At 35.1% G+C, this 11,722-nt stretch overlaps 1 protein-coding gene across 1 annotated transcript; it reads right to left on the reverse strand.

Moving 5' to 3' along the window:
- Positions 1-9,867: 9,867 nt before the first annotated feature.
- On the reverse strand, positions 9,868-10,806 carry LOC129010321 (olfactory receptor 6C70). Its single transcript, XM_054444364.1, has one exon. It carries the CDS (start codon positions 10,804-10,806, stop codon positions 9,868-9,870), a length of 939 nt encoding a protein of 312 aa, XP_054300339.1.
- Positions 10,807-11,722: the final 916 nt, after the last annotated feature.

Consider the following 11,722-nt stretch of genomic DNA (forward strand, 5'->3'; position numbering starts at 1 on the left):
GATTCACAGCCGAATTCTACCAGAGGTACAAAGAGGAGCTGGTACCATTCCTTCTGAAACTATTCCAATCAATAGAAAAAGAGGGAATCCTCCCTAACTCATTTTATGAGGCCAGCATCATCCTGATACCAAAGCCAGGCAGAGACAGAACCAAAAAAGAGAATTTTAGACCAATATCCTTGATGAACATCAATGGAAAAATCCTCAATAAAATACTGGCAAACCGAATCCAGCAGCACATCAAAAAGCTTATCCATGATGATCAAGTGGGCTTCATCCCTGGTATGCAAGGCTGGTTCAACATATGAAAATCAATAAACATAATCCAGCATATAAACAGAACCAAAGACAAAAACCACATGATTATCTCAATAGATGAAGAAAAGGCCTTTGACAAAATTCAACAACCTTCATGCTAAAAACTCTCAAGAAACTAGGTATTGATGGGACGTATCTCAAAATAATAAGTGCTATCTATGACAAACCCACAGCCAATATCATACTGAATGGGCAAAAACTGGAAGCATTCCCTTTGAAAATGGACACAAGACAGTGATACCCTCTCTCACCCCCCTATTCAACATAGTGTTGGAAGTTCTGGCCAGGGCAATCAGGCAAGAGAAGGAAATAAAGAGTATTCAATTAGGAAAAGAGGAAGTCAAACTCTCCCTGTTTGCAGTTGACATGATTGTATATCTAGAAAACCCCATTGTCTCAGCCCAAAATCTCCTCAAGCTGATAAACAACTTCAGCAAAGTCTAAGGATACAAAATCAATATACAAAAATCACAAGCATTCTTATACACCAATAACAGACAAACAGAGAGCCAAATCATGAGTGAACTCCCATTCACAATTGCTTCAAAGAGAATAAAATACTTAGGAATCCAACTTACAAGAGATGTGAAGGACCTCTTCAAGGACAACTACAAACCACTGCTCAATGAAATAAAAGAGGATACAAACAAATGGAAGAACATTCCATGCTCATGGGTAGGAAGAATCAATATTGTGAAAATGGCCATACTGCCCAAGGTAATTTGTAGATTCAATGCCATCCCCATCAAGCTACCAATGACTTTCTTCACAGAATTGGAAAAAACTACTTTAAAGTTCATATAGAATCAAAAAAGAGCCCACATCACCAAGTCAATCCTAAGCCGAAAGAACAAAGCTGGAGGCATCATGCTACCTGACTTCAAACTATGCTACAAGGCTACAGTAACCAAAACAGCATGGTACTGGTACCAAAACAGAGACATAGAACAATGGAACAGAACAGAGCACTCACAAATAACACTACACATCTACAACCATCTGATCTTTGAAAAACCTGACAAAAACAAGAAATGGGGAAAGAATTCCCTATTTAATAAATGGTGCTAGGAAAACTGGCTAGCCGTATGCAGAAAGCTGAAACTGGATCCCTTCCTTACACCTTATACAAAAATCAATTCAAGATGGACTAAAGACTTACATGTTAGACCTAAAACAATAAAAACCCTAGAAGAAAACCTAGGCAATACCATTCAGGACATAGGCATGGGCAAGGACTTCATGTCTAAAACCCCAAAAGCAATAGCAACAAAAGCCAAAATTGACAAATGGGATCTAATTAAACTAAAGAGCTTCTGCACAGCAAAAGAAACCACCATCAGAGTGAACAGGCAACCTACAAAATGGGAGAAAATTTTTGCAACCTACTCATCTGACAAAGGGCTAATATCCAGAATCTACAATCAACTCAAACAAATTTACAAGAAAAAAAACAAACAACCCCATCAAAAAGTGGGCAAAGGTTATGAACAGACACTTCTCAAAAGAAGACATTTATGCAGCCAAAAAACATATGAAAAAATGCTCATCATCACTGGCCATCAGAGAAATGCAAATCAAAATCGCAATGAGATACCATCTCACACCAGTTAGAATGGCAATCATTAAAAAGTCAGGAAACAACAGGTGCTAGAGAGGATGTGGAGAAATAGGAACACTTTTACACTGTTGGTGGGACTGTAAACTAGTTCAACCATTGTGGAAGTCAGTGTGGCGATTCCTCAGGGATCTAGAACTAGAAATACCATTTGACCCAGCCATCCCATTACTGGGTATATACCCAAAGGATTATAAATCATGCTGCTATAAAGACACATGAACACGTATGTTTCTTGCGGCACTATTCACAATAGCAAAGACTTGAAACCAACCCAAATGTCCAACAATGATAGACTGGATTAAGAAAATGTGGCACATATACACCATGGAATACTATGCAGCCATAAAAAATGATGAGTTCATGTCCTTCGTAGGGACATGGATGAAACTGGAAACCATCATTCTCAGCAAACTATCACAAGGACAAAAAACCAAACACCACATGTTCTCACTCATGGGTGGGAACTGAACAATGAGAACACATGGACACCAGAAGAGGAATATCACACCCCACAGACTGTTGTGGGGTGGGGGGAGGGGGGAGGGATAGCATTAGGAGATACACCTAATGTTAAATGACGAGTTAATGGGTGCAGCACACCAACATGGCACGTGTATACATATGTAACAAACCTGCACGTTGTGCAAATGTACCCTAAAACTTAAAGTTTAATAATATTAAAATTTAAAAAAGACAACACTCTGAGTAAACAATGAGAAAATATCATTAATGCACGAGAGTTCTGAAATGTAACCATTATAAGATTATTACATTTTAACCACAATGTCTGCCATCTAATAAAACATTAAAAGAAATGATTAAAGAAGTGACCATAAGTTGGGGACAAAAACAAGGAAAACAGTCCTCAGGTAACTCAGATGTTGGAGCCTGTTGGTAAACACTTTAAAATAACTATTATAAATATTTGAAAGATGTAGGAAGAGGGTAAACAAAATAGAGAAAACATGAACAATTGGAAATGAGCCTGAAATCTACATGTAGAAATCAAATGAAAATTCTAAAAGTACCAGTTTTCAAAGGGAATGCTTCCAGTTTTTGCCCATTCAGTATGATATTGGCTGTGGGTTTGTCATAGATAGCTCTTATTATTTTGAGATACGTCCATAATCATGTGGTTTTTGTCTTTGGTTCTATTTATATGCTGGATTACATTTATTGATTTGCATATATTGAACCAGCCTTGCATCCCAGGGATGAAGCCCACTTGATCATGGTGGATAAGCTTTTTGATGTGCTGCTGGATTCGGTTTGCCAGTATTTTATTGAGGATTTTTGCATCAATGTTCATCAAGGATATTGGTCTAAAATTCTCTTTCTTTGTTGTGTCTCTGCCTGGCTTTGGTATCAGGATGATGCTGGCCTCATAAAATGAGTTAGGGAGGATTCCCTCTTTTTCTATTGATTGGAATAGTTTCAGAAGGAATGGTACCAGTTCCTCCTTGTACCTCTGGCAGAATTCGGCTGTGAATCCATCTGGTCCTGGACTCTTTTTTGTTGGTAAGCTATTGATTATTGCCACAATTTCAGATCCTGTTATTGGTCTATTCAGGGATTCAACTTCTTCCTGGTTGAGTCTTGGGAGAGTGTATGTGTCAAGGAATTTATCCATTTCTTCTAGATTTTCTAGTTTATTTGCATAGAGGTGTTTGTAGTATTCTCTGATGGTAGTTTGTATTTCTGTGGGATCAGTGGTGATATCCCCTTTATCATTTTTTATTGCATCTATTTGATTCTTCTCTCTTTTTTTCTTTATTAGTCTTGCTAGCGGTCTATCAATTTTGTTGATCCTTTCAAAAAACCAGTTCCTGGATTCATTAATTTTTTGAAGGGTTTTTTTGTGTCTCTATTTCCTTCAGTTCTGCTCTGATTTTAGTTGTTTCTTGCCTTCTGCTAGCTTTTGAATGTGTTTGCTCTTGCTTTTCTAGTTCTTTTAATTGTGAAGTTCGGGTGTCAATTTTGGATCTTTCCTGCTTTCTCTTGTGGGCATTTAGTGCTATAAATTTCCCTCTACACACTGCTTTGAATGTGTCTCAGAGATTCTGGTATGTTGCGTCTTTGTTCTCATTGGTTTCAAAGAACATCTTTATTTCTGCCTTCATTTCGTTATGTACCCAATAGTCATTCAGGAGCAGGTTGTTCAGTTTCCATGTAGTTGAGCGGTTTTGAGTGAGTTTCTTAATCCTGAGTTCCAGTTTGATTGCACTGTGGTCTGAGAGACAGTTTGTGATAATTTCTCTTCTTTTACATTTGCTGAGGAGAGCTTTACTTCCAACTATGTGGTCAATTTTGGAGTAGGTGTGGTGTGGTGCAGAAAAGAATGTATATTCTGTTGATTTGGGGTGGAGAGTTCTGTAGATGTCTATTAGGTCTGCTTGGTGCAGAGCTGAGTTCAATTCCTGGATATCCTTGTTAACTTTCTGTCTCATTGATCTGTCTAATGTTGACAGTGTGGTGTTAAAGTCTCCCATTATTATTGTGTGGGAGTCTAAGTCTCTTTGTAGGTCACTCAGGACTTGCTTTATGAATCTCGGTGCTCCTGTATTGGGTGCATATGTATTTAGGATAGTTAGCTCTTCTTGTTGAATTGATCCCTTTACCATTATGTAATGGCCTTCTTTGTCTCTTTTGATCTTTGTTGGTTTATGCTCATCATCACTGGCCATCAGAGAAATGCAAATCAAAACCACAATGAGATACCATCTCACACCAGTTAGAATGGCAATCATTAAAAAGTCAGGAAACAACAGTTGCTGGAGAGGATGGGGAGAAATAGGAACACTTTTACACTGTTGGTGGGACTGTAAACTAGTTCAACCATTGTGGTGTAACCAAAACAGCATGGTACTGGTACCAAAACAGAGATATAGACCAATGGAACAGAACAGAGCCCTCAGAAATTATACCACATATCTACAACCATCTGATCTTTGACAACCCTGACAAAAACAAGAAATGGGGGAAGGATTCCCTATTTAATAAATGGTGCTGGGAAAACTAGCTAGCCATATGTAGAAAGCTGAAACTGGATCTCTTCCTTATACCTTATACAAAAATTAATTCCAGATGGACTAGAGACTTAAATGTTAGACCAAAAACCATAAAAAACCTAAAAGAAAACCTAGGCAATGCCATTCAGTACATAGGCATGGGCAAGTACTTCATGACTAAAACACCAAAAGCAATGGCAACAAAAGCCAAAATAGACAAATGGGATCTAATTAAACTAAAAAGCTTCTGCATGGCAAAAGAAACTCCCATCAGAGTGAGCAGGCAACCTACAGAATGGGAGAAAATTTTTGCAATCTACCCATCTGACAAAGGGCTAATATCCAGAATCTACAAAGAACTTAAACAAATTTACAAGAAAAAAACAAACAACCTCATCAAAAAATGGTCAAAGGATATAAGTAGACACTTATCAAAAGAAGACATTTATGCAGCCAACAGACACATGAAAAAATGCTCATCATCACTGGTCATCAGAGAAATGCAAATCAAACCACAGTGGGATACCATCTCACACCAGTGAGAATGGCGATCATTAAAAAGTCAGAAAACAACAGATGCTGAAGAGGATGTGGAGAAATAGGAATGCTTTTACACCTTTGGTGGGAGTATAAATTAGTTCAACCATTGTGGAAGACAGTGTGGCAATTCCACAAGGATCTAGAACTAGAAATACCAGGTGACCCAGCAATCCCATTACTGGGTATATAGCCAAAGGATTATAAATCATGTTACTATACAGACACATGCACACATATGTTTATTGCAGCACTATTCACAATAGCAAAGTCTTGGTACCAATGCAAATGTCCATCAATGATAGACTGGATTAAGAAAACGTGGCACATATACACATGGAATACTAGGCAGCCATAAAAAAGGATGAGTTCATGTCCTTTGCAAGGACATGGCTGAAGCTGGAAACCATCATTCTACACAAACTATCACAAGGTCAGAAAACCAAACACTGCATGTTCTCACTCATAGGTGGGAATTGAACAATGAGAACGCTTGGATACAGGGCGGGGAACATTGCACACTGGGGCCTGTTGTGGGGTAGGGGGCTGGGGTAGGGATAACATTAGGAGAAATATCTAGTTTAAATGACGAGTTGATGGGTGCAGCAAACCTACATGGCACATGTATACCCATGTAACAAACCTGCATGTTGTGCACATGTACCCTAGAACTTAAAGTATAATAAAATATATATATATATAAATGTTACTAGACTAAACATTATAATGAAAAGATAAGCATTATCAGAACAAAGTTTAAACTTTTATTATCACAAGAGAAAATTTTAAATGCAAGAACACAGAGCAATTGAAAGTGAGAGGCTGGAATTAAAAGGTATTCAGGGTAAAACTAAAATAAAATTTTAAAAAGCAAACAAAGTGGTGTGGCCATATTAATATCAAACCAATGAAATTTTAAGGCAAGAAGTATTGATGAAAATGAAAAGTAAAATTTCATAATGATGAAAGGGTCAATTAAACTTTGACAAACAAATCTTATGCACGTATATTCCTAATGATAACACCAACAGATACTAGGCAAAGATCAACAGGGAAAAGAAGAAAGACATGCAAATCCACAACCCTAGCTGGGGATTTTAATGAAATGAAAAATGTTACATTTTTCAGTAAATCAGTTCTTTCAAAACCGGACTTTTGAGAGAGAATTAAATTCCATAGAAAAGTATGCCGAGAGAAAATGAAGAGTAAATTATTACCAAAATTACTCTTTCAAGTGACTCTGCTGGAGAGTACAGTAGACTGACTGCATGTAGGAGGGACAAAAAATTAATTTGTGCAGGCTTTCCTTTTCTATCCTTTTAAAAACCTTGAACCCACTTGTGTCTTTGTACCTAAGGTATGTTTTTGTTAACCAGCATGTAAATAAGCTATTTTTCCCTTCTAACCTGAAAATCTTCAATTGGGTATTAAGTCTATTGGTATTGTATTTACTGTGGTTTACTTTATGTCTTTTCTCCTACCATCATTTATATTTATCCCACATCTTTTATTTTCCATTGTTTTCCTTTCTTGACTAATTTAGTTTTAATTAAATATATTCTTGTTTTGTTTCTATTGACTTATTTAACTAAATATTCTGTCATTATTTTAGTGCTAAGGCTAATTTTGATTACTTCATTCAGGAGGTATCTGTCAGGTCTTGCCACTGTAAAATTACTCTTTTCCTTTATAGTTAAGTAATAATTTGAGAATATGTATATATACTTTTCTCATTAAACTTTCACTATCTTGACATCTTTTGACATTTTATAACCCAATTTTTTTCTATACTTTTTACTTGCCATTTGACTATATGAAAGAGCTTTCTTTTTTCTTTATTTTATATAAGTACATATAGTATAGGTTTTAATTTTATTCTATGAGTTATAATGTGTTGCTCTCTTTATTATATGACTCTAAATTTCTTCCAGATTTGTTTAGCTGGAGTCCCTTTAGTTGACATCATGTCCTTTTTAAAATTACTTAATATACCCAAGATGTTTAATGTTGAATTCTATGCCAAGTTCTTGATAGTGTTTCCACATGCAATGCAGTTCCATGAGTGGATCTAGATTTTGAACAAAGCAACAAAAATGAATTTTGTGAGAAAGTGAAGCAAATTGATGTCATTTGTGGAAACATTTGCAAGCATGCAAATAAGAAGAAGGTCATTACAATTTCTTGGTAAGTTGTAATCTTATGAGAAAAACAAAGTGCATGGTTCAGTTTAAGACATTGATTTTCATATATTAAGAGTGTTACTTTTTTTGAGCTGCTATTCCTCCAGTCATGATAATAAGCAGAAAATGTTCCAGTCTACCATATGAGGAAGAGCTGAAATCACCTTCACTCACACGTTTGGTACTTGGCATCTGGCTGTCAGTTTGAGGCCTCAGTTATTTTTTATATGCCCCTCTCTGTGTTGTCTCTCCTTAGAGCCAGTTTGAGCTTTTTCACAGCATGGTGGTTGAATTCCAAAGGTAAGTGTCCCAAAACATAGGAATCTAGACAGCAGCTATAACATCTTTATCACCTAATTTTGAAATCACAAGGCATCTTTTCTTCCATACACTACTAGGTGGAGCAGTCACTTATTTTCACCCAAATTCAAAGAAAGGAAACTTAGACTCCCCTTCTTGGAAGGAGTGTCAAAATTGTATTGTAAGAGCACGTTGGAAGAGAGATACAGTTGCTTTACATTTCCTTAAGATAACACAGTCTGCCAAAGAGGTGAAAGTGGTAAACAGAACATGTCACTTTATTTCTCATTCGATGAGCTTATACAGATAATGAAACATTATGAGAAGTTTCTGCAGCACACTGCCATATGCATTTAGCTTTTCCAGTTTTTCTGGACAAAGTGACAGCAGCAATCATTGTCTTGATATTTGAGGAAAAAAATCTGTCTTTTTGACTTTGCATACATCTTTGTAAATAAACTTATCTTCTTGTAATTTATTGTGAAGATGAGTCCACCAGGAATCTTGTAATAAATTTTGTCTCTTTATGTTTACTTTTCTCATTGCCATTAAAATTAACTGTCAAATATTTTCAGAAATACTGACTAGGTAAATTCATGGTAACTATAGATATACATAGAAACAAATACCAGTGCCACATTTCAAGATAAAGTAGCTTAATCACCCTCATGGTATAATTCAATTGGTATAATGGCATATCCACATATTTATCAGAAAAATATAGAGTGTGATATCTAAGTGCTCTAGCAACTGACACACGTGAGTGAAAAAGAAAAGCACATAGTTTCATATCCCTGGTTTGGAGGAAATGAAACATAAGCTTATTTTTAAAACACTCAAATTTTAAGACACTGATATTCAATATAATTTACTGTGGGAAACTTGGGCAAAAGTTAAACTAATAATCACGTGACAGGTAATACAATTCATTATATATTCCCATTTACTTAACACATTAATTGACATGTTCAAAAGATTAAACTTGCTTATATGCTCTTGAAAAAGATTGTGTGTGAAATCAACTGCTTGTGATTAAAGCCACATTTTATTCTCTACTGCAATTTCTAAAATCTGTCCAACATAAATAATAAATATCACATACATTAAATGTATGATTCCCTTCAAAGGAAATTATGCTTTTCTGTGTTGACAATTGACATTTCGAAAAGTTCACTTTACAAAATAATTTTCTACATTATTTTTAAGGAGTAAGTTTTCTTGAAACATTTTAAATATATTTTTTAACAATGACAATATTTGATTTAGCTAAGACTTTTAAAGAACATGGCATTTAACTAAAACAAGGTACATTTCTTTAAATTACTTAGCATAAGACCTACTATTTAATAGCACAATAGGGAGACTACAGTCGATAATAACTAAATTGTATATTTTTAAATAACTTTAAAAATGTAATAGGATTGCTTGTAACTCAAAGGATAAATGCTTGAGGGGATGGATACACCATTCTCCATAATGTATTTATTTCATATTGAATGCCTGTATCAAAACATCTCATATACCCCATAAATGTATACACCTACTATGTACCCACAAATTTTCTTAAATAGTTTTTTAATTTTTATAAATTATTTAGCAGATCAAACTCTTGAAGAACTTATATTCTATAATACAGTGAAAACTACTCATTTATTTTATTCTAACATGCTTTTAGAGAAAATCAATTTTGCAATTGTTTTCTTTCTAATACAGATAGGTTTGAATACGGAAAAAGAGAAAATTAAAGTCAGAATGGATAGAATGAAAAAAGTTCTGATTGGTGGACAAGCTAAAGTCACACAAATAATTGAATATTGGATATCAATTCTTAAACTAGAAGAGTCAAATCAGTGTTTTGTTCAAAGATCCTTTTATGTTTTCATGTTAATTATTTCAACAAGTTGTATTACTTGTCTGAAGCAGAAAATATCTTTCTAAATACAGCTTTGAAGGCTTGTTTAACTTGCTGATTCCTCAGAGTATAAATAAATGGGTTTAACAATGGGGCAACTGAAGTATTGAGCACAGTTACTCCTTTGCTTAAAGCAATTCTTTCATTCGCTGACAGCTTTATGTAGATAAACATACAGCTACCATAAGTGATGGAGACAACAATCATGTGAGAAGAGCAGGTGGAAAAAGCTTTCTTCTTTTGCTGAGCTGAAGGGAATTTCAGAATTGTCTTGATGATGTAAGAGTAAGAAAGGATTACTAAAAACAATGTGACAATAAGTGTCATCACAGCTAATAAAAAGGCAATCCGTTCCAGTAAATATGTGTCTGAGCAAGAAAGTTGTAGGATAGGAGAAATGTCACAAATGAAATGATCAATGATATTTGAAGCACAGAAATCCAAGTTAAGACCTAAAATCAGTGGAGGGAAAATGATCAGGAATCCAGTTACCCAAGAACTGAATACAAGCTGGTAGCAAACTTTGTTACTCATGATGGACATATAATGCAAAGGTTTGCAGATGGCAACATAGCGATCATAGGACAGAGCAGCTAGAAGGAAAAATTCCGTAACCCCAAAGAATATGTAAAAAAACAACTGAGATATACAACCATTATAGGAAATGGTCTTTTCCCAGGTAACAATGGTGATTAGGAATCTGGGAATGCAAGCAGTTGTGAATGAAATTTCCAGAAAAGAGAAATTACAGAGGAAGAAATACATTGGAGTCTTGAGCTGGGAATCCAGCAGAGTGAGGGCAATGATAGTGAAGTTCCCTATCATGCTCAACACATAATTTAGAAGTAGAAATAAGAAAATTACAATCTGTAACTTAGAATTATCCGTCAGTCCCAGAAGAATAAATTCTATCTGCCTTGTATGATTCTTCATTTCTCTGTTGTAATGTCAATCAAATTCTAGGAATAAAAAGGTGCATGAGTTGAGCTAGGTCCAGGAAAAGATACAGCAAAGTTTCCATATTTACAAACATATACATTTAAGCGGTAGTACTCCATGGATGTTGAAGATATCATATAGAACTATGCAACAGAAATTGTAAACTAGGAGTTTAAAAGTACAACAAACATCATCTCAGTTTTGAAAATTGATTTGCAAAGCCCTTAATAGTTGATTTTTAAGCTAGTTTTTTTTCATGCTTCCACTTCAAGATTCCACTTAATTGTAACTAATTCCAAGTTTTTCAAGTCATTAAATAAATTAGATAAAGATCTTGGTTCAGAATTCAAAAATAGTTCATTCATTTTAAAATTACTAATTTCACCTAAAGAAAATGATGTCAGTGTAATGAATTAAGACCTAAGTTAAGGGAAGGCACAGTGACTCATGCCTGTAATCCCAGCACTTGGGAGGCCAAACTGGGGATCACTTGGGGCCAGGAGTTGAAGACCAGCATGAGCAACATAGGGAGATGCCAGCTTGGGTGACAGAGAGAGATCCTGTCTTTTTTGTTAAGAATTAAAAGATCTACAGTTAAATTTTGAAACTTTAGATTATATTATATTAAAGTGACATTTGTTTAAAGCCCTGCTATACAGCCTTTTTCAACTTCTCTATGAACTACATATGAAGATATGGAAAAATGCCCCTAAAAAGTATGAGCTGATACCACAACAAAATAAATACTAGTTGAATCTAGTACATTGAAACTAGTATATCTAGTTGAACATTTTTGGTTCAACTTCATACAACAAGCTATAACATTGCCAATACTAAGAAAAATAATACGTGTTGCATCGAGTAAGTTTTATTTTCAACTTAAATGATACATTGACAGTCCAAAATTAGT

This window comes from Pongo pygmaeus, chromosome 10 (assembly GCF_028885625.2).
Source record: "Pongo pygmaeus isolate AG05252 chromosome 10, NHGRI_mPonPyg2-v2.0_pri, whole genome shotgun sequence".
Classification (NCBI taxonomy): domain Eukaryota; kingdom Metazoa; phylum Chordata; class Mammalia; order Primates; family Hominidae; genus Pongo; species Pongo pygmaeus.